The sequence below is a fragment of the Pleuronectes platessa genome, chromosome 12, assembly GCF_947347685.1.
Source record: "Pleuronectes platessa chromosome 12, fPlePla1.1, whole genome shotgun sequence".
Taxonomy (NCBI): domain Eukaryota; kingdom Metazoa; phylum Chordata; class Actinopteri; order Pleuronectiformes; family Pleuronectidae; genus Pleuronectes; species Pleuronectes platessa.
Genome location: NC_070637.1, coordinates 17,954,878 through 17,977,744, shown reverse-complemented (window position 1 = coordinate 17,977,744; position 22,867 = coordinate 17,954,878). Strand labels below are relative to the sequence as shown.

General features: G+C 42.9%; 3 protein-coding genes across 3 annotated transcripts; all 3 read right to left on the bottom strand.

Moving 5' to 3' along the window:
- Window positions 1-428: 428 nt before the first annotated feature.
- On the bottom strand, window positions 429-10,833 carry LOC128453621 (bifunctional 3'-phosphoadenosine 5'-phosphosulfate synthase 2; the record flags this gene model as incomplete). The annotated part of the gene is given in 12 exon segments (XM_053436620.1): window positions 429-877; window positions 1,277-1,506; window positions 1,591-1,859; window positions 2,700-2,835; window positions 2,981-3,186; window positions 4,039-4,150; window positions 4,538-4,651; window positions 7,036-7,154; window positions 7,344-7,482; window positions 7,580-7,815; window positions 7,978-8,092; window positions 10,257-10,833. Coding segments are annotated over 12 exon segments (1,845 nt in total). The 5' UTR covers window positions 10,284-10,833.
- A 1,426-nt stretch (window positions 10,834-12,259) lies between these two features.
- LOC128453619 (multiple inositol polyphosphate phosphatase 1) lies at window positions 12,260-18,303 on the bottom strand. Its single transcript, XM_053436618.1, has 5 exons — window positions 17,448-18,303; window positions 17,169-17,363; window positions 16,034-16,131; window positions 15,420-15,550; window positions 12,260-12,992 (listed from the first exon to the last, which is right to left on the bottom strand). The coding sequence occupies exons 1-5, from the start codon at window positions 18,034-18,036 to the stop codon at window positions 12,608-12,610; spliced, it is 1,398 nt and encodes a 465-aa protein (XP_053292593.1). The 5' UTR covers window positions 18,037-18,303; the 3' UTR covers window positions 12,260-12,607.
- Window positions 18,304-18,439: 136 nt separating this feature from the next.
- LOC128453620 (multiple inositol polyphosphate phosphatase 1) lies at window positions 18,440-21,936 on the bottom strand. Its single transcript, XM_053436619.1, has 5 exons — window positions 21,267-21,936; window positions 20,982-21,176; window positions 20,444-20,541; window positions 19,646-19,776; window positions 18,440-18,919 (listed from the first exon to the last, which is right to left on the bottom strand). Exons 1-5 carry the CDS (start codon window positions 21,844-21,846, stop codon window positions 18,535-18,537), a joined length of 1,389 nt encoding a protein of 462 aa, XP_053292594.1. The 5' UTR covers window positions 21,847-21,936; the 3' UTR covers window positions 18,440-18,534.
- Window positions 21,937-22,867: the final 931 nt, after the last annotated feature.

Here is a 22,867-nt window from a genome sequence, read left to right as displayed (position 1 = left end):
TTTTCTTTATTCCTGCATTTTTATAAACTTATTTAAATTTCCTTAATCAGATCTTAATTACATGAATGCACAAGCCCACTTCATAACATCACACAAATCTCAAGAGGCTTTTCAAACAAGTCCTCACTTATAATGTTGACATTTGAGAGAAAGGCACTTTCACATTATAAAAACATCAATGTTGTGTTTCACAACAATAGGAAACCTTCACCTGATGAATTGATTAACATCAATACACGTAAAACATACAGGCACCGTAGGTAATGTTGAAATCGCATGTGACTTCCATTGAGCTAATAGCTTGACAGACCGTGATATATACGATATATCTACATATCAAGTTTATTCAGATTTAAATATTTAAAAAAATTGATTTCCATGTATTGGGATGTGCTTCTAAACTCCTCCCCCCCCCCCCCCCCCCCCCCAAAGTAGACTTTTAATTTGTCAAAATACATAGTTTTAAATTAAATGCTTATTTTAAACATACAATGGGATTATCAATCACATAGTTTTATAGAAATTTTTTAATGTAGTGCTTTAACTGAACACCCCGCTCCCGTCAGAATTACTCATTATTCATAGAAATCTACATTTACCACTCTAAATATAAGATGGATACAAGAATAAGCTAAAACACCCCTAAGATAAAATGCGTACCTATCTCCTTTATAAAACTCACTGTATGCTTTTATTGTATACTTCTACTGACTGGGGATCTGAACCTCGTGGGGATCACTTGTCCTTTTGAAGAGAGGTGTAGTAATCCACCAACACCTTCCAGGCCCGGGGGGCCATGAAGCCTTCAGGAGGGTTCACTCCGCTGCGAGCCAAGTTCCTCATCTTGGTTCCAGAGATGAACTCAAAGTCAGCGTGTCTAAGAGTCGAGGATGAAGAGAGGGAGTCAGAGAGTGACGGTATGACAAGCAAGGTGGTAACTTCAGATATTACTATGTTTACACATTTCACAGTATTGATGAGGCTGAAGAGGTAATATCAAATGGGGATTTATGCTACAGTCTGCTAGGACAGGATGTGGAGTTATAGATGGTTCGCAGTTTCATGGAATTCATGTTTTGGTTGAAAAGATTTGTGGCTACAAATGTGTGTAGGAGGATGTTATGCAATGCTGTATCAAGTGCTGACCCGTCTCAATTTATGAAAATGACTCAGTGGAGTAAAGTAGCAGCGCTTATGATCTACTGCACTTTGTCCTTTTTAATGATGCGCAGACGACTAAAACACATTCAAGCTTCCACATTGACATGTCACTCACCGCTCTTTGTCGTAAAAGTCCATAGCTTTCTTAGTCTTGTTGTAGGCGGCTACCCTGAAGGGGATGATCTCCACAGAGGTGAGGCCCGGGGCCATGGTGAGGACCTTGCTTCCATGGGTAGGTTCATATAGGTCCTGTTTGGTCTCTGGGTGAGGCATGCCTGCAGGGTCTCGGCCGACAATGTAAAAGTTGGCCCCTGCGATCATTCTGGATCGACAGTGCCACTGCACCTGTTGAGAAAATCGGAAGACATTCAGTCTAATATTCAGTCACATACCTCTGAAACAGTGTGCGACTGCACGGCAGCCTCTCACCTCTGTGGGTCCAGCATACATCATGGGTGAGGGGAAGATGGCAACAATGGTGTTTGCTGGGTCCAAAACTCCCTCCTCCAACACGGCAGCATGCTGCCTCATGCGCCACTCCAGAGGCACGTCATCATCTTTGGTCCAGCCGCCCAGCGGGTGCAGTAAGAGGACTGGGTTCTTGTATCCTCGCTCGAGCAGACGGCGCTTGGTGACCTGCATCAGAAGGGCGTGGCCGTTGTGGACGGGGTTACGCAGCTGGAATGCAAATATGGCATCTGCAGAGAACAACATGCAGGTGCAGCAGTGTTACAGAATTAGAACATGACATGATTGGTGCATTGTAATACGTGTCTAAGCAAACATGCTCATCATGCCTTTTATATAACTCCAAAGGACTTTGTTTCATAAATGTGGCGTCATTTACTTCATTGTTTGAGAAGCGTTCACCTCAAACAAGTGTCCAGCTGTTACAGGAAATCACTCACTCTACTTTCACAATAAAAGTTTATGTTTTGGAACCATTTTTGAACCATTTTGTTCCTTTGTAGAAACTAATATACCTGTGTATGAGACACAGGTTCAGGAAGATGGAAAGTATAGAGCGATGGATATGGTTGGTTCTGGACTTTTCCCACGGAGGTGAGTCTGTTCAGTGCTCATCACAACATGCTTGCACCGGTACCAAAACCCAGGAGCAGCTGAGAATAGTGCAAAAAAAAAAACCAACCCAAAAACACACTGCACTGTGCGGATCCATCAATGACACCATCGTGATCAGAGCATTGACGTCAAAGGGTGAGCGAGACTTTATGGTTCAGTGCTCTTCAATCAGATACTGTTCTGTGTCTCCACTGACCATGAATCACAACCAGCCGCATGCAGCTTTAAATTTACCATTTTATATTTTCATCTGGTCCTTTTGTCAAGTTCTTCTGAAAGAGAAATGGTTAACTGGTCAAAATGTTGCTTTAATGTTGTGGTTTATATACGTTTCCCCCTCGCTGTGATGTTTCAAGTGTATGTGTCTCATCTTTAGAGACTTACGACAGATTCTATGTCATTTAGTTCTTAAATCATTATCATCACGTAGTTTTGTGAGTAATACAGTTCCTAACCTGCTTTCATGTCTTTGAACCTCTGCTTGAGCTCCTGTGGAGTAAGTCGGTACTGGTCGAGTCCATCGTTCCACTTGATTCGCTCCATCACCTCCAGGTTGCCGCCCACCAGCCAATCACCTCCCTCCATAACCATCTGCACATGATGATCAATAGGGAACTTTTATTTGTTTTACTGACTCAAATTGGTGCTCAGATCCTGCAGCAAGCTGCGTTATCATGTGGCACACACTGATAATAAAACCGTGTGCGTCATAGACCTGTGATAAATGTCTCATTACCTTAATGTACGGGTGCTGTGGACAAGTGGTGCCCCACTGTCTGGCACAGCGTTCCTCCTTGCGATGTATGTAGAACTCTGGGTTCCTGAGAATAGCCACTCGCTGGCCCTGGTACTCCAGAGCGACTGCAGCACAGCCGTCCAGCTCCTGCTTGACCTCAGTGCTGACAGGCAGCACGATGGGAACGGACAAGTTGATGGTCCCATCTGAGACAGAAGAAGATGCAGAGATCGTAACCAGTGAACTGATGCAAACATTATTTCTGATATGTTATTTACAAGAAGAAATTAATTACGATTAACATCCCAAAAATATCTAGGATATATAATTTGTGTGTGAGGATGAGGAGTCAGATTCCCCAAAGAGGGGTGCTTTTACTTTAGGGGTTACTTCTACAGATGCCAGGGGTTACTGGGTAAGATTGTCAAGAGGCACAATTAATTTGAACAGAACAAAAAAGGCAAATTAGTTTGAAGAATATCTATAAAAAGATTGAGTCAACTGTGAACCCTGAATATCGCATTAAATAAAAAAGCAGAAAGATTCAAGTAATGGATAAACTGTTCACACATGTAATGGTAAAGCAAATATATATTTACAACAGAAATATGACATTTAAAAAAAAAGATTGACAGTTAACTAAAAAAATTATAGAATTTCTTTTTTTAAATACACACTTCGCAAATTGCCAGAAGACAATGTACTGTAATGGAAGCTTTTAACTGTATTTATTGACACAACACATTTCAAATATTCACGCAAGTCTAATATTTGCTTATGGGACATTAAGAAAAAAACAGTTTGCAGAAATTGTTTGTTTTTCTAATTGCTGTGAGAAATCTTTATTTGCATGAAGCTTTGTTTGTCTATATATAATCGTGTGGGATGAGACATTCAATAAACACACCAATCACTCAAACCCTTTCATCTATTCTGATATCACGTCGGTTCTAGAAAACGAAAGGGACCAAAGGTCGACAACCCCTTGTAAACCAGGCTGGTATCAAGGTAACGTGCCGGCCGTTTATAGGAAGAGTGAATGTTTATTCGTCTCTTACCATCCAATAGGCTTCCAAAGTGTAAGACCTGGAGGAACTCTCTCTCTGTCATGAAGCCTTTCAGAGGACTGGCCCAGCCCTCGGCCAAAACCTGCACCCACTGCAGATCCAGCTGTGGACAAAAGATTCAAAACCGGTAGAGGGTGGTGAAATTACTTGAACAACATTTAAAATGTAGATGTTAACTGGGAATCTCTCTCTAAACTTTGGGAGACAACAAAACTCATTTTGAAGGAAACCTTCATTCACCACCAGGGAACTGGCCTGCAGATGAGTGATTTGAGTAGAAATCCTATAAGTGTGTGTGTTTGTTGTGTGGATGGCAGACTTTTATGTCTTTATTAGTGCCCAGGGAAGTCAGAGCAGTTCATTAGAACACAGGGTCCAAACGGGGGGGGGGGGTTTAATGGTCTCATCATGAGCCATGTTCAGTATCGACCCCCTTGTCCATTTGCAGTGTGATAAAAAAAGAAGCCTACATGCTGGAGTGGCGTGTTACCTTGGTGATGCTGATGGTGGGGAGCGTGTTTGCATCAGACACAGTCAGACTCAGCTTGTTCTCCGTAACAAAGAGTTCATTCACCTCCTCCATGAACTCGCTCGGTACGATGCCCTATGTTCAGGGAGAAAAGGGAATATATTAATCTGATTATTCATTTCTTTATTCATCTTTTGTTCTCTGAAAGGTTCTCAGAGCCCCACATCACAGGTTCAAATTGCTTATGTAATGTATGTCATCAGGAAATTATTGGATTTCTGCATAAAAAAAAAACTGTCTCAAATGATTGATTATGAAAATCGTAGCAGAAATACTTTGGATATATTCAAATATAGGAATAAGTGAATCCCTAAATGGCCACATAAGGAATTGTGATAATTAATACATTTTCAACAAAGGGGGTTATTGATCATATGATATAAATTATTTGGTCAATACGAGCTTTAGATTGTCTCTCTATTATCAGCAGATGTCTACCATATGTTTAGCGGTAGTTCATTTGTACAGACAGGCAGGGACAGATACTAAGATACAGAGCAATTAAGTTGCGCGTTTGACTTGTTCTGTATCATTTTTATCCTCAGGCCGTCAGTTCGTGGTGCTTGATGAGTGGGACTAAAAGTCAGAATGAATATATTGCACAGTCCCCTTTTCTCTACTGCAGTCCTCATAATACCCATGATTGAGGGCACTCTGACTCTTAAGGGACATATAGTAAAGACACAACAGTGGTTTTGGCGAGACAACCCAAGGTTTAGATATATTTGTCCAATAAAGCAGCTCCATATGAAGACTCGTGACTACGTATGTGGCCACTGTGACTTGGAGAAATCAAACGCTCATTTTGCAAGGACAGCTCAGATATGGTGATGAACTTTCTGCACTGCTCATCAGCCTTTATTCCTTTCCCCAGGTCTCCCTCAAAGATGCTAATATTCCCTGGGGCCCTCATTCCACAAACCAAACTTCTTACACTTGTTTTAGAGGACAAACTAGAATTTCTGTGGATTTTTTTTTTAATGCACAGTTTGTCAATTTTGCCTCTGGGCCTTGGTTAAACACAATAAACAACATTACCATCTATGAAGCTGTAGGTTACAAAAGGCTGAATTCATAGAAGACCCTTGAGTTGACACAGCAATGGTAATTTCCAATCTGACCTTAAGCCTATGTGCTTAGTAAACACATGAGTCGTGGCAGCCCAAGGCTTCTTTTCGCCGTTCAAATGTATTTGTGCAGCCGGAATATAGCTGCACTATTGTCAAGAAGAGTAATTCAAATAGATTGACTTTTTGTCGTTTGGTTGTAACACAATTATAGAAAGTGATCCCAGTGATATATAATTAATAATATCAATAAAACACTGTGTCTGTATCTGTGCAGCAGAATACATAAACATGTTTGTGTAAACAGCAACTTTATTTCAATAACATAGGTTTAGATTTGGAGTGTATGCTCTTACTGCACTTTATTAGGAACACCTTGACACCTGCTCACTCACTCAATTTTCAAACAGCCAACCATGTGGCAGCAGCGTGATGCATGACATGATGCAGAAACAGGTCAGCAGATCAGTTAATGTTCACATCAAATATTAGAAAATGTGGAAAAGAAAACGGGATCTCAGTGACACTTTATGATTGACAGCTGAGCCCGACTCGTGATTGGTCTATCTATATCATAGATGATGTCATCAGCGCAAGATGGCAGCTGTCGCATCAGGGATATTATAGCTTTTGTAAAGTGGGAGGAAGCAGAGACGCGTCATCCATCTTCGTCTACAGTCGTTGGGTAGGAGAGCAGACTGGCAGCTTGAATGTTGTTCTCAGAGGAACGTTTTCCAACATTTTGTGGAATCTGAGCCACAAAGAGATGAGGACGTCTGCTCCTAGTAAAGTGCTCAGTGAGCGGGTGTGGTGGTTCCTTTCCCCGGCTGATTCATTCTTTCTTTCTGCTGCAATGATCCACCATCACCACTGTGAGTCAGTTGAAGTGAGTAACTAAACATCACCTCACTGTTCCCATGAAGTTCTCTCAGTCTGGTTATTTCATAGAAACTTCTCACATTTGTTGTGAAAGTCTTATGATTATGGTCTTATGATCAAGACCTATGAATGACAATAGACAAAAAGGTCTTGTGCCCAGTCAGAATCTACGATCACTGTTTGGTTTTGGAAAGCCAGCCACCTCAGCTCAACCTTGAGCACACTGAATGTGCCAGAGCCAGTGCCAAGCAGCATAAAGCAGCCTTAGATGGGGGTGTATTACTCAGAGTGCCAACGCCTAGAAACTATTTGCATTTTGATATTGACAGATTCATTAATGGGTCCTTTGCACACATATGCAACCTTTGCCTTTTACATAAGACAGAATAATGAATGATCTTGAGAGGTTACTTGTGTTGTGACCGTAAGTGCAGCGCAGCAAGTCCTTCTGTTATTTACAGATGTGGACACATTTTGCTGGTGCTTTTGACCGTCTTGTCTTGAGACACCCACCTGGTCCTTGAGCAGATCCAACACCTGGCGGAGGCACTCGTTCACCGAGAGCTCACCGGTTTTCAATACGAGCTCTGGTGCCTCAGGCCGCTCATAATCTGAATCGATCCCTGTGAAACCTAACAACACATGTGAAACCATGGAAAGAACAATCAATGACAAATCCATGCTCGTCTGATTCAAACACAGCATAAACCACATCATGAAGAGAACTAGTGTATATAATTGTTGAAAAGGCTTTGCATCTCATTATTTGCTCATGAAGTGCCAGCATGTTAACAACTGGGAGAACAATCACACACACACACCTTTAATTTCTCCAGCACGAGCCTTCTTGTAGAGTCCCTTCACATCCCTGCCCTCACACACCTCAAGGGAAGCGTGGATGAACACCTCGAAAAAGGGAAGCCCGGCGGCCGCATGGATCTTCCGCGCCTCAGCACGATCCTGTGGATGAGAAAAAATATAACATATATTTCACTGCTGATACTTTGAATATCTTGTATGCACCAGCCCATGACGGTAACTCTTGAGGTTTTCGGACCTCGGCAAAAGGAGAGATGAAACTGGTGATGCACACGAGCCCGGCGTCAGCAAATAGTTTGGCCACCTCGGCCACGCGCCGGATGTTTTCCTCGCGGTCTTCAGCCGAGAAGCCCAGATTTTTGTTCAGGCCATGGCGAATGTTGTCTCCGTCCAGCGAGTAGCAGGGGATGGCGTGCGACAAGAGATACTCCTCCAGGGCAAAGCTGATGGTGGTCTTCCCGGCACCAGACAAACCTAGTGGGAAAATGCAATAAAGACATATAAGTGTGACGGTTTTGCAGTGTGTTTTAAATATCACACATCAGATCAAATATTATTCAGCGTATGGTTCCTGAGTGGCAGAGAAATGTCCTCGGGACCAGTGGGTGGATCTCATTTAAGACTATGGAGATTTACCTGTGAGCCAGATGGTGCAGCCTCTGAAGCCTCCCCTGGTGCCCACAACCTGCCCCCTCTTGCTCCGACTGACATGGTGGGCCTGGTACGACACGTTGGTTGACCTGTTGAGGTCCTGAAACAGAAGAACAAGGCTCAGACTGGGGCAAACCCGAAAGTCTCTGGGTAATAACAAATAATACGGATGGCTTGACGGACAAAAACAGGCAAACAGTAACTGAGGTGCTGCAATGAATACTGTCACTGTGCTTATTTTGTTGTGCCTAGTATGTAGAGTGAAGCCAGAGGAGGATTATCTTAACCCGCCACAGATTTGTGTTATGATACAGAATCCCCTTTTCTGTATACAGCTGTATTTAAAGGACACAAGCTTGAGTTAGGAAGTCAGATCAAAAACATATATCTGCAAGAGGGCACACTTATGACACCGAGATATGGTGAAATGAGCCAAGGTTACATTAGATATGTTTGCCCAATAGCTGAGCTCCACCTAAAGACTGATGACAAGTGGCCACTGTGGCTGAGAGGCATCCGGTGTTGAGAATACATACTTCTGCTTATTAAGACATCATCCATCTGCAGAGAAAAAACGCCATTCCTTCATCCTGCAAGATTTTCGCTCTCAGACGAGACTTTAAAGCTGCTTCATGCAAACTACCACATATGACTTGGAGCTGAGTTAAGCACGGCAGGACTATGGTGACTGTGTGGAGTCGGGCTGTGGATGAATGGGGCTGTATTGACTTCCACAGGGGAGGGGTAGAGAAGGGCGGCATGGCAGGGATGGAGGGAGGGAGACGACTGACGGCACAATGTGTCCAGTGTGCTGCCTGCAACCCAGCGATGATGTGGCAGTGCTGCTCTTGCCCACAGGTTCGACCTCCGCACCCACTCTCCCTTTTTCCCCTCCATCCATCTAGTGGCTTCATTAAAAAAAAAAATTTGCACACTCAATGTCATTTCTGTAAAACTCCATGACCGAGACACATCGCACATAAAAGGTGTGTTTCAGTCCAGGAAGTGGGACAATCACACTTTAACTTTATGGTTTACAACCTAGAGGAGGAGGAGGGGGTCAATAAGATTGCAGGGATTATAGAAAAAGTAATAATCCCATCGATGAGTTGGAACAAATGTGTAAACGTCACAGACACAGAAGGTTGTAAATACACATACAACTGCCCTGCCTCTGATATTAATGAACTTTATACACACAGCCAGTAAATATTAATCACATGGTAATCTGAAGGATGGACTTAATAACCTAATGCCGCACAGATCATTGTTTGTGCAAATACACTCCTACACAACGTCAGTTTGCAGTAGACAAACAGCTCTTTTCTGACAAACACTGAACACACCTTCAACAAACCTACTATGGGAAATTTAAAATATCCCATATTTAAATTTCTTCTGTCTTTTCCAGTCGTCTGACCAGTTTAAAAGCACTTTTAGCTGAATTCCTGCATAAGAAATGTGCTATAAACCCATGTTACTAACGTGGAGGACCTTGTGAAACTTCCCTCTTGCTCCCAGCTCAGCCTACATCCCCTCTTTTTGTCTTCGAACAGATAAAACCATGAGAATGAAGCGTCCTGAAACTTCTCAACTCGATCGTGGAGGTTGGGTCCAAAGCAGCACCAAGACTTTGGGGAACCAAACCATCCACACAGTAAATAGTGAGGATTCAATTACAGTGGATTGAATGGCTGCGACTAAAGATTATTCCCAGCATCAATTAGTCTAGTGTTGTCTGAAAAAATCCAGTGACAAGTTTACTCACGCATTTGGATTCACCGTTGAGCATTGGACAATGCACAAACGTATAAAGGGTGTTTTATAAGACTCATTCTGGTTTGTCTTCTCCCACTTGAGCTGCAACATTCCTGTTCAGCATCATCTCATCTCACAGCCACCCCCTCCCTCACTAACACCCTATGCTGTGAATGACAGACATGGCCAGGAAGGTAACAACCAGCCCATTCAGAGCGAGGACATGAGTGGAACCGTCCCACCTGGCTCCTGCGGGACAGAGGCGAGGACAGAGTGGACATGGCGTGGCAGAAAACGGAGCTTTTCAAAATAAAATGTAAAAAAAGAAAAAAACAGGGTCAAACGCGTGTTGAAGTGTTTACCGGCTTCAGGAGTAAGAACCCGGTCGAGCACAGAGACAGATTTATTCACCGGACACTGATGTGACAGCCCGACGTTCAAACACCATCCGTGCCGCTGCACTTGTGACACTTCGCCCTCCTCGTCTCGTCTCCAGATTAACTCACCGTGCGAGGCTTCTTCACTCCGGACATTTCGCGTTGTTGACTCCGCCGACGGACTCCTGAACACCGGGGGGCTTCTTGCACTCACACGGGGCCTTGACGCGGAGGCTGGAGGGGTGAGCTGCTGCTGTCTGCCCGCACCGGGTCGAACCTCCAAAAAGTTTTTGTGAGCTAGTCGGAGTAGGACGGAGAGGCTTTAATAGCGACTTGCAAGACACGTAGCATTCCTCTGGCCCGGCCTCCCTCCTCCTCCTCCTTCTCCTCCTCCTTTTCCTCCTCTCCTCCTCCGACTTCCAGGAATCTGCATATCGTGCCGGATACGAACCAATACTCTAACGACTCCACGGGGGCCGACCACTCCATCGGGACTTGGTCGGGGGTTGAGCGGAACGTTCCCCTTTTTTAGCGCACGGTGGTAATTGAACACATGAGAACACGGGAGCACTTCCTCCGGTCCGCGGGAGTTGTAGCTCCGGTCCTTCTCCGTAGGTTACCAGTGCATCGAACCATACACATTCGCTAGCGTCAAGTCCCAGCCGATCAGCCAACTGTCAGGTCAGCTCCATGAAGTTAGCTCTCAAGTGGTTAAAGGTCTACAGGCGAATATCAGAGGGCAGCAGTGGTTTTATATCAACACTATAATTAGCTTTAGAGATAATTAATCAGGCCTTTCCCATGAAGTATATATATTTAACAAATAACAATTTTTTAGGTTACCATCCATGAATGATGTCCAAACCATGTTCAAACAGACCCCAGCTGATAAAACACTATCTCCACAAAGTGTTACACTTACTGATATTTGACCACTTTTGAATGGTTATCATGGCATCTTTATGGTTGGTTGGTAAATCATTCACTTTATGTGGTAGATCTATACACGTAGATAAATAATATCTAGAGGTCAGATTTACCTTTAGCCTCAGCTCACCCTCAAGTTTGTGACACTAAGGCGCCCATATGTCCCTATCACCAGCTGGCATCTCCTGTTAGTTGGTAACATTGAGCAGAACACCTTCAAATGTACAAGGGATATATAGCATATTGTCCTATCTTCTAAAATGTAGATATATTATCTATCTACATGTTGGTAAATAATTTCTACATGTCGGTAAGTAATAACTACATGTAGATTACCGGCACCAAGAGGCGTGAGCACATCACCCCCATTCTGGCCTCCTTGCACTGGCTCCCCATTCTTTTTAGGATACAGTTTAAAGTTTTATTATTTATTTTTAAGGCACTCAATGGGCTGGCCCCAGCCTACATCACTGACCTTGTACAGCCCCAGTCAGTCCAAAGGTCCCTCAGATCCTCTAGCAAAGGTTATCTGCACGTGCCACGCTCACGGCTCAAGCAGAAAGGTGACAGGGCCTTTGCTGTCGCCGCTCCACGTCTGTGGAACCAGCTCCCTCGGAACATTAGATCCGCCCCCTCCATTTCTGCCTTCAAATCTAGGCTAAAAACCCACTTTTACTCCCTGGCCTTCCTTTCCCCCTAACTGTTCGCCTCCTGTTATTGAATGTTATTGAATGTTATTGCACTTTGTATTGGTTTTTAGTACTTATGGTCAATTTGTATTGTTATATTGTATTATTTGCCTTTTATTGTCATTGTACAGCACTTTGGTCAGTTATGCTGTATTTAAATGTGCTCTATAAATAAATTTTACTTTTACTTACTTTACTAGATTACATGTGGGTAAACAACATCTACATCTAATTTCAGGCGTCAAACCCTGCAGCATAACGGTAGCTTCTTTCCTTCCGGCCTGCTAATCTCTTGCACACCTTAGGCCAAAAAACAAATTTGAAATATTCAAAATTCGGTCCCCGGAGCTACGTCTATGTGACAGCCTATCATTTAGACTAAGAGGACACTAGGTTATTACAAGGACCCAGCCCGCCAAACATGTTTTACCACAAAAGTGTAATGAGTTTTATTCTTCTGTTGAGGAAATGCTTCGGGGGCTTCCTTAGGAAGGAGAAAAATAGCACAGCCATGAATAAAGGTTTAGATAATTTATACCTAGAACATATAAAATAGGTTCACTGCAAAAATACAACTTTAATTTCTGCTCCGAGTTGTGCAACTATGGAAAGAACACTTGCAAAAACGACCCGTACTGCAATTGTAATACTGCATCAGAAATTATGGTCCTGGGCTGGCATCATGGTCACCAATCTGCTTTTTCTTATGCATCAGACACGGGAGTGAAAAATGCTTCTTTGGCCAAAAGTGATATGTTCATGATTTGCATCCAGCCTAAGAGAGACACAATTTCCATTCCACTTGAAGATAAAACACAATCAAGCCTATACAATTATTTCTTTTACAGGTTCCCTTCTGTCAGCCTAAAGCTCAGCAGGATGTTTGAACAGCTGACACTCGGCCTCAAAGTCACAGCCTTGGAGAAGTTCTCTGTAGTGTCCTTTGACGTCTTGATAGAGCGGCATGGAGGCCTGCTGCTCTGCCAAACCAGGGAAGGTCACGGGCTTCTCGTTGAGCAGCGGCTGCAGTCTCAAGTCGCCTCCGCCACAGTCGTACAGCACCAGCAGTAAGTTGGCTGCGTATGGCAACATTTGGCTGGTGCGGAAGGAGCGTTGGGTCTGAGTGGCGTAGTTGGTAGATGTCAGGGCTTCACTGTCCTTGAAGAAGCCCAGCAGGGTGATCAGTGGCAGGAGGGTCTCGGCATGACCGACCTGCACCGTCACTGCTTCAGTCACCTTCTGACCAGACCTGACATAAAACACAGACAACATGAGTCTCAGGTCCAACGCAGAATGGGCTCTGCTTGGGAAATATCAATAATTGTTTAGGCAAAATATCCTGCCGTTGAGTCAGGTAAAAAATTATACAAGACTCAGATCCACCTGAAACATAACCCTAGGCATTGTAGATACTGGGTCTATTTGCACCAGCTTTAATCACGATTGTTGAAAATGTTTAAGTAAAAACACAAAACAATATCTGGCTCCAGCGGCTTCTTGAATAGAAGAGTATTTAAATTTGGGGTTTTCTAATCGTCAAAAAGTAAACTTCTGTAGATAAAACAAGACATCGGACTGCTGATGCCGCATGAGCCTGAGCCCATCGAACCTGATGTGCATTATTCACATTCCTCTTAAGTCAGAGCTTAGGTACTGAAGGTGCCAGGCAAGATTTTAAAAAAATTATAATTACAACTGCAAAAACATATTATTTTCATCACGGATAAATCTTTATTTTCTCTGCTGTCTAAGAAGTGTCAGACAATATTGAAAACATTTTAATGACATGCTTCCTAGAGTTGAAGGTGAGATCTCCAAAGCCATTTTTAGACTCCAGTAACTCCAGTAATACCAGAAGAACAAGAGTTTGATTAGTCACGTCAGATGCCTTCGCAGCTAGGAGGAGTGGCGCCTGCTTAACAAATACCATCAATTCTGCTGTGGAAACCATGTGTTTTAATTAACAACACCTCGACCCCCTGTTGTCTGATCAAGATGTCATCTTGAATGTCCTCTACGTGTATGACTCCTCTTTTTCATTCTGAGATATCTATATTCTTCCGTTTCGTGTCCAACACATGCCAGAAACGTCCCGCACACACGGGACGGCTTTGGCTGAGGGGGTAGAGTGGTCGTCCTCCAACCTGAAGGTCGGCAGTTCGATACCCAGTCTTACCCATCTGTATGCCGCAGTGTCCTTGGGCAAGATGCTGAATCCCAAATGGACCCCCATAGAATAACAAAGTGCTGCGAATAGATGCACTGTATGAATGTGTGTGTGAATGGGTGAATGTAGAACTGTACTGTAAAGCGCTTTGAGTGGTCATAAAGACTAGAAAAGCACTATTTAAATACAAAGCCATTTACCATTTACACACCCACTCACTCCCTGTGACCTTTCTGGACATTTATTATGCTGTATTCTCACATGGGCTCCCTTGGGCATGCTCTGCACATTTTACTAGGGTGAGCAGGAAAAGTGGAATTGTTTCACCACCTGAAGTGAAAAACAAACTGTCAACTGGAAGCTGCACAACTCCTGTTCTTTCACGAGGATCACACGGGCGAAAACATAGCGAGTGGTTTAAGGGAGTTCCTTAACTCCTGGCAGAGGACAAACAGTGTGTGACAACAGTCAGCCATGCCAATGTTGTTAAAGCCAACACTCACAATAACTGGACCAGAGTTTCGTGATTTGCCCATCCTCTGTACATTGCTATTGGTAAGAAATCTGAACATAATTTATTTTTAGGAGCAAAGTCTGTCACTTTCCTCGAAAAATCAAGTCAGAAAAAATCCCAAACTCAGAATCCTCTCTACTATAAACTGAACTCCGAGGCCTATTAATAATAGCAGGCAGTCCCACATTTTTTTTTGTCATATTTCGATGGGAAATAATTCCAGCCTTTAGTTAATAAAAACATCCCTTCCCATTTTGTAAAATATGCTATTGATGTGCTTTAATTAATCTATTGCACAGATTAGGTTATCATAAATAATAAATTATTGATTCAACCTGTTTTAAACCTGATGATGGAAAGTGCAGCCGGCACTGTGGGAGGAATCTTTGATAAGAATATCTTATCTTCAGCGAGGCAGGAAGGACCCCAGCATTGATAAGACAGTGCAAGTTGTAGCAGCAGCGAGCACTGTGGGATGCTCAAGTGGAAATAGGCCAAATTCAGCACAGACAAGAAGGATGGAAAATGCCCTTAATTTAGTTTGCACTTATAAATGCTTCTGCTTGCAAGCTGCAGTCACAGATAAAACCTTCAGTATTCTTTTTTCTATATGTAATAAATATCGTTATTGCAGATTTCCTTGAAATACCGTGATATTATTTTCTAGTCTATATCGCCGGCCCCTACTCCCTCCGGACAAAAGTTCAGAAAATGTACTAACTTAAGTACAGATCTGAAAGCAGCACAAGTGTCTTGTTTTGTCCGAGTGACAGTTATAAACACAAATGTATCCTATTTACAACAACAGCACATCCTCACGGTGGAGAGAACGGAACCAGAGTAGGTTTGGTGTTTTTTTATTGATTGAATTACAAAACTGTTGGTGATTACTTTAATGTTGATCAATTCATAATTTCAGCTGATGGATTGTAGGTTTGGGTCAAACCAACACAACCATTTATTTTCATGAAGGAGAAAAGTGAAGTTTTACTCACAGGTTCTCGTTGGCAGCTTTGTCCAGTCGACTGAATACATCATGGAAGAGAATGCAGCTCGACTTGCTGTTAATATCATAGCCGTAGCTTCTTTTCCAGAATTGCTTCAGATCATTTGTATACTCCATAACCTGATGAAGCAGAGAGGATAAATTGGTGCTAGTCTGGGAGTGAAGGGGGTTTTATATAAAGAGTAAAGTGTCAGTCTGTCCCTGTGTAAGGATTTCATGTCACCCGAGTGCTCGGTCAGGCAGTAACACAAGACACAAAACTCTCTTTGTGATGTGTATCATGTCCAATTGTGTCCCTGGTGAATGGATACCCGAGCAAAGCAGATAAGGCATTATCCAATACAAGTTTCTAGATCAGCTAGCAGGTATTAGAGGATTCTTTAGTTAAATTAGTAGGACAGTTGATATACATCTGTATGGGGAAAAACAAGAGAAGTCAATTTATAGCCCCATTTCAAGCTCAGCTCAGTAAATTCAGGTTTACCAAAATACAAAAAATAAACTATATTCAGTGTTTTGACTCTTCTACGGTGTCCCTGGTGGCATTGCTCCTCACATGCAATGTCAAATATACAAGGATTAAATCAGTAAGAGGGCTCGAACCTGTGCATCGACCTCGTCAAAGAGCCGACACCAGGGGGAGTTCACGGTCTTGATGGCAAACTCGTAAGCACACATATAAAAGGCAGCCTCAGCCATGTCTGCAGGAGAAAGGTTGCAATAAATGTTAATAATTAGTGAGATAGGAAAGGCCAGGCACCATAAAAAACAGGCACCAAAAAAGAAATAAGAGAAGGCACTGGGAGATGACCCATTCCCTCCTGAAACCTAAAAATACAATAACTACTTTGTATTGAACTGAACACAGGCTGAATTTCAGTTAATTACTAACTTGGTGGGGGAGCTTTGGTAGTTTTATATTAGAAAACAGCTCCATCTGCTGTGCAGATACCCACTGTGAAGTATTACCAATGAGATGCTCTGCATATGATTGAATACATTTATTGCTAATGCGCTATTAGACAAGTCACTTGATTGAGGATCTGAAGTGTAAAATCTTTGAGAGGTTCCTAAATTTCTTCGTATTAGGATTTTCTTTTTTATTTATAGTTACTCATATGACATTTTATGTTTAATCTGTTAAATATCAACTCTCAATTATCTGTCTTTGTCATCAGGGTTAAATAACAACCTTTTAAGGAGTCATCGCCACTTTTTAAAAATATTCATCACCAGGTATATTGGAAATGTTTTTCTCCCTTGTAACAGCATCTAAAAACCCAAGGTCCCTCTTGGTCTGACTCTCATAAAGTTACAACACCAGGGATGGGTTGCCAGCAATCAGGATTTAGCTTTCATTTTTTGATATTTGTCAATTTGTTAAGTAAACTACAAAACTAATCTACAGAATCAGCTCGGCCCTACATTTTTATGTCATCTTTTGTCCCCTGTCTAGGTCAGAAGCACTGTGTCTAAATCTAGGTCAAACACCTTTTCAGTTTTACTTCATTAATTTAATTGTTATTCTGATCACATAAACCTCTGTTTCTTTAAAATACCACAACATGCAGACAACCATATACCAGTGTGTGGGCACAGGTGAGGAAACTCATCTTTCATATCACTGAGTTTGATTAGAACCTGAGAAGAGACAGGCGGCCACCCAGTACAATACTTTACTGATGTGATTGGTGTTTTGCTTAAATGAAGGATAAGGGTATCCTCCTCCATTACTGACCAGCTGTGACGGTATTGTAAGGGACACCGAGTCGGTCTGCGATCTTCTGCTCGACCCTCCTCATCTCTGGTCCCTCCTTGAACTTGTCCATCTCTGCCAGAGCTGTGGGGTTGTTATCAACCTCGTCCAAAAACCTGGTGCACTTGTCAAAGAACCTCATCAGCGCATCGTTCACTGCATGGTCAAACTCCTGATCTGGGTGGAGACAAAAAGAGGAGACAGGTTATTCCAAACACATCTCAGTAGTAAACAGTGAGAGTCGTCGCCCTGTGATCTTACCTCTGATGTCCCACAGCTCTGTGAGTCCAGCCTTGAAGGACAAGGTGCTGTTGACACATCTGTGCTTTGAGCTGGTGATGAACTGGATGGATCCACCTCGAAGCTTCTCCTCTGAAACCAGTGAGGGGAAGAGCTTTGACAGCCTCACGGCCAGATGCTTGTGATCGCTCATCCCTTTCTGGACGAGCCTGCCGTCCATGTCCTCGGTGTACCACATCGTCCACTGGCTCTTGATCTCACGCAGCCAGCTCTCGTGGCCGGAGGCTCTGCTCTTCACGAGCTCGTACAGCTTCTGCATCTTCTTGACGTTTTTGGCCGTCGGGTACCTGGTGCCGTGTCGGATTATGGCCGTCAGATGAATCTCGCGACATTGTGGAAATGGAGGCTGGAGCACAGATCTGTTGACGGCGAGTATGTCCTCGATGAGGTGCGGGTTCACTTCCTCATACCTCCCCTTGGTGCTGAAATATTTGGCGATGGCGGGGATTCTTGGATCGTCCTCTGGAGTCACATCGTTACGCAAACAGCAGGAGATGCTAGTTATGGTGATGAGGTAAACAACAATGAGTTCCCATGGAGAGATCGGCATGATGCAGCCGGACTACCGGGGACGTCTGTGTGCGGAACCGTAACCGATCACGTGGGAATGTCCAACCAATCAGTGCAGAGGATTGTAGAAGCTGCAAATAACTTTCGCTGCGGTGACATAACAATCTGATGGACTTTGAACATTGACCAGGGCTGGACCATCAAAGTGGGGAACTGGCCAAAAGACTCAGGTTTGCCCCATATCATCACGATCGATACATGGAAGGCCTGACATGAACTGTCAGAAAACCTCAGGGAAGGGTTTTATTATCCACCATAGGGACACAATGTGATATTATGAAACTGCCATTCATTGTGTTAATGGGCTACTTGATTAAAGGCGTATTGTATAATTTAGAGCCTTCAAACTGGCTTGCTGTATAGAAATAAAACATCTCGGAAAATAAGTAGCAACAGGACTTTTAATCTTCAGAAAATGTTGATTACATAAGTGTCAAAAACTAACATTTTAAAAGAGTAATAAATCCATCAGGTCAGCCTAAGGTTCAGCAAGAGGCTTGAACAGCTGACACTCGGCCTCAAAGTCACAGCCTTGGAGAAGTTCTCTGTAGTGTCCTTTGACGTCTTGATAGAGCGGCATGGAGGCCTGCTGCTCGGCCAAACCAGGGAAGGTCACGGGCTTCTCGTTGAGCAGCGGCTTCAGTCTCAAGTCGCCTCCGCCACAGTCGTACAGCACCAGCAGTAAGTTGGCTGCGTATGGCAACATGTGGCTGGTGCGGAAGGAGCGTTGGCTCTGAGTGGCGTAGTTGGTAGATGTCAGGGCTTCACTGTCCTTGAAGAAGCCCAGCAGGGTGAGCAGAGGCAGGAGAGTGTCTGCATGACCGACCTGTACTGTCACTGCTTCAGTCACCTGCTGACCAGACCTGACACATACAGGGGGCCACAATTGATTGCTACTGCTTTAATGAGGAGGGAGTATTTGGGTATTTTGTATTTATAGTTATTCATCCTAAAGTTTACTGTTACACTGTAAAATATAAAGCCTCAAAACTATTTCGTCTTTATGAGGGTTCGATAACATGACATTTTAGAAAATCACTGCCAATTGCCATTTATTGGTATCAGTATCGCTCCCAAAAATCCATTTTGGCTGGGCTTTTCCATATAATTCAGTCTGTTTGTGTTTAAGGCATTATTGTATAGTGTATAAAAGATGGAAGACATGTTTCCACTTCCTCCCAGAATCCAGAAATAAAGCCAAAATATCCCTGATACAAGTGCTGCCATCTTGTGGCCAACTTGCCAACTTGAACATGCATGAGATCAAAATCACATAAAATTCCAGATACAAGCTTTGAGAAAATTGTAACTGGCATGAACTTAAACATTTTAGTTCGGTCCATTCCATATCCACTGACGTGGAGGATGTAGGCTTTATAACCTATATAGCGCCCAGTCACCAAAGGGGCGATGGATACACTCTGGATTCACTTTTGGGGATGTGTAATGTCGTCACATATTTGATACGTCTGTAGGACACAATCTAAGATGGTCGGGCCAAACAGATAAAATCAATGATTCCACTGAAGGGTTTTCGTTTAGATTTTCAGCTTGTAAAACCTACATTCCATCTTTTAAATATCACTTACTCATTAGCGGTGGCTGCATGGTTCAGTCGGCGGAACACATCGTGGAAGAGAATGCAGCTCGACTTTCTGTTAATATCATAACCATGGCCTCTTTTCCAGAATTCCCTCAGGTCACTTGCATACTCCATAACCTATTAGTGCACGGTTCAAAGTTAGCCTGTATGTTGATGGGCTTTATACTTTTACGTCAGGTGGCATTTCAGGCTGCCTGAGCTTTAGGTCAGCCAGTAACAGGAGACACAAAACACTCTTTCTTATGAGAATAAAGCCTCCTTCCTTCCTTAGAAACAAACAGTGGGATATGGAGATGATTTTAGGCTATTCGTTGCTTTGTGTTGTTTCTGTACTTTCATGTGCCCCGGGTTGACCTAAATCAGATCAGCTGAAGTCCCTCTCTGGTTATCTTAAGTGCTGCTTTGTCGTGACTCGATGACAAAACAACCTAATTCTAAATATAACCCAAAAAAACTAACCCTGTGGATGATAGGGATGCTGCTTCTTTTCACCCCGTCTCTGTTTCTTCTTTTCCCTTAAAGTCCTCAGGACTTTTTGGTGTAAAATCGAAACAATATCTTCTTAAATAGAAAAACATCCTGTTGTGCACTTGGTGACAATAAGCTCTATAAATAAACAAACTCATCGCATTGGAATCGAACATACATTTGTTTCCAAAGCATTTTTGTATTTCTAAATTCAGGTCTGTTTCAGAAATGTTTCATTCAGGTGCAAATTTAAATGAAATGGCTGAATTCAAACACAAATATTCCCTAAATGTATGTTCCACTGAAGCTCATTTACCTTTGCGTCTTCCTCATCAAAGAGCTGACACCATGGGGAGTTCACCTCCTTGATGGCAAATTCATAAGCACACAAGTAAAATGCTGCTTCAGCCATATCTGCAGGAGAGAGGTTGTTACAACATGTTTACTTTATTGCTCAAAAAGAATTTGATCTCAGTCCTATAACTGGAGCAGTGAGGTAGACATTGGCTGCTTAATAATTGTGAATTTTAATCTATTTAAATAACTAACGTAACAAGATTAAAGATAAACTGGTAAACGACAGAGACTTTACTACATCCAAATGTGAAGACAGCTCTACCTAGTGTCAGAAATGATCACTGGGCTGTTCTTCACACTGTCTTTCACACCACAACTAGCATTACTTTATATTTCTTAAATTGGCCTGAAACCCTAATGTCTTGAGCAGAAATTTAAGAATCCGGGTACAACTGAGCGTACGGATCCTTTTGATAAAGGCTAAATGTGTAGAGCACATGCACTTAACACTGTGCATGTTAAGCTCTTAAGAGGTATTTCTAACAGTGAGATAAGACCGTGTGTGAAGAGGCTGTACGGGACGCCGAGTCGGCCTGCAATCTTCTCCTGGACCCTCCTCATCTCTGGTCCCTGCTTGAACTTGTTCACCTCTGCCACTGCTGATGAGTTGTTATCAACTTCCTGCACAAACCTGGTGCACTTGTTAAAATACCTCATCAGAGAGTCGTTCACTTCATGGTCAAACTCCTGATCTGGGGGGAAAAAAAGATTGTGCTAAAAAGGCGGCTAAGTCATAAATCCATACAGCAACATCACCATCATAATTTTTGTCATGGTCATACCTTTGATATCCCACAGCTCTGTCAGTCCTGCCTTGAAGGACAAGGTGCTGTTGACACATCTGTGCTTTGAGCTGGTGATGAAATGGATGGATCCATCTCGAAGCTTCTCCTCTGAAACCAGTGAGGGGAAGAACTTTGACAGCCTCACAGCCAGATTCTTGAGGTCGCTCATCCCTTTCTGGACGAGCCTGCCGTCCATGTCTTCGGTGTACCACATCGTCCACTGGCTCTTGATCTCACGCAGCCAGCTCTCCTCGCCAGAGGCATTGTGCAGGACAAAGTTGTAGAGCTGCTGAATCTCCTTGATGCTCTTGGTCGTCGGGTATCTTGTGCCGTGTCTTATTATGGCCAACAGGTAGATTTCCCGACAGTGTGCGGACGGAGGTTGTAACATGGATCTGTTGATTGCGAGTTTGTCCTCTCTGAGATACTTGTTCACTTCCTCATACCTCCCTTTTGTGTTGAAGTATTTGGCGATGGCCGGTATTTTGGGATCCTCTGCAATACACATGTAGGTGAGCAAACAGCACAAGATGGTGAAGAAATAAAAGCCAGTGGATTTCCAAAGAAAAGCCAGCATGATGCACCAAAGACGAGGCTTCAAAAGCAGCTGCTTCCAAAGCTAAAACATCTGTGCGTCAGAGCGAGCAGAGTCCAGTTTGTTTAACCCAGTTTCCTCAGCTCACCCTAGAATGTAAACATGTTGACTGACAACCTCAAAAGACCCCCAAAAAAGGTGAGAATGAGAATGGACAATGAAAGTGTTCTCAGAAGTCAGATATTTAATCTCATACCATCATCCAGCTGCTCCTTGTGTTCTAAATGTTGATTCATTGTTTGCAACGAAAAAGTTCCAGTTAAACAAAACACGTTTGGTTAATATATTTAAATATGTTACTGTGGCACTGTGAAGCTGTTTAATAAGAAGACATGCAGTGTTGTTCAGAAGCCACATGTTTAATCTACTCTTCATCACAACGTTCTGGTCTGACGACACTGACGTAGGGACACAAACACTCATCAACACATCCACAGAAGTTTCCACTAACTGCTTTCACATCCAAGTAGCGATGATAAAACGTTCACTACAGAGGTGTCCATGCCAGTGAGAGAAGCAGAGAAGATGCACAAGGATCTGGATGTTGTCGTGAAACACATATGTCCTTATTAATGTCTGTGCTTCTGCCTTGTATGTTTCAGTGTCTACAAAATGCAATGCAGTGTTGTTTGTGCTTAATATTTCAATTATTCATATTACTGTTATCTAGATAACACTCTATAACACTTCTATCACAATGCACTATTGTATCAATGTGCACATTTATTTGTTTAATTTTACTTCTGTTGATGTCAAGATTATGAGAAACATATGCAAACCCCCATTGGCAGACGTTGATGTCAGTTAAAACTAAATTCCGATTGCAGGCAGAGTTCTCTCAGTCTCTGAAAACCACTTATTCTCAATTAAATCCAATTACATACATAAATCTATGCATCAATCCAGTGCACTGATCTGTCTTTGAGTCTGCAAAGTTTCATAATCCGACTCTCATGCTAATGCTTCTCAGTTGCACATATTTTCTGTGCTGATTGCAAAGCGG

Excerpts from the sequence above, each read along its gene's own strand:
- LOC128453619 (XM_053436618.1), bottom strand. The coding sequence starts at position 18,036 with ATGCCGATCTCTCCATGGGAACTCATTGTTGTTTACCTCATCACCATA. Across the intron at positions 17,364-17,447 it reads AGAGCTGTGGGACATCAGAG|ATCAGGAGTTTGACCATGCA; the intron begins GTAAGATCACAG and ends GTCTCCACCCAG. Across the intron at positions 15,551-16,033 it reads TTGACGAGGTCGATGCACAG|GTTATGGAGTATACAAATGA; the intron begins GTTCGAGCCCTC and ends CTGCTTCATCAG.
- LOC128453620 (XM_053436619.1), bottom strand. The coding sequence starts at position 21,846 with ATGCTGGCTTTTCTTTGGAAATCCACTGGCTTTTATTTCTTCACCATC. Across the intron at positions 20,542-20,981 it reads GTACAGCCTCTTCACACACG|ATATGGCTGAAGCAGCATTT; the intron begins GTCTTATCTCAC and ends TCTCTCCTGCAG. Across the intron at positions 19,777-20,443 it reads TTGATGAGGAAGACGCAAAG|GTTATGGAGTATGCAAGTGA; the intron begins GTAAATGAGCTT and ends GTGCACTAATAG.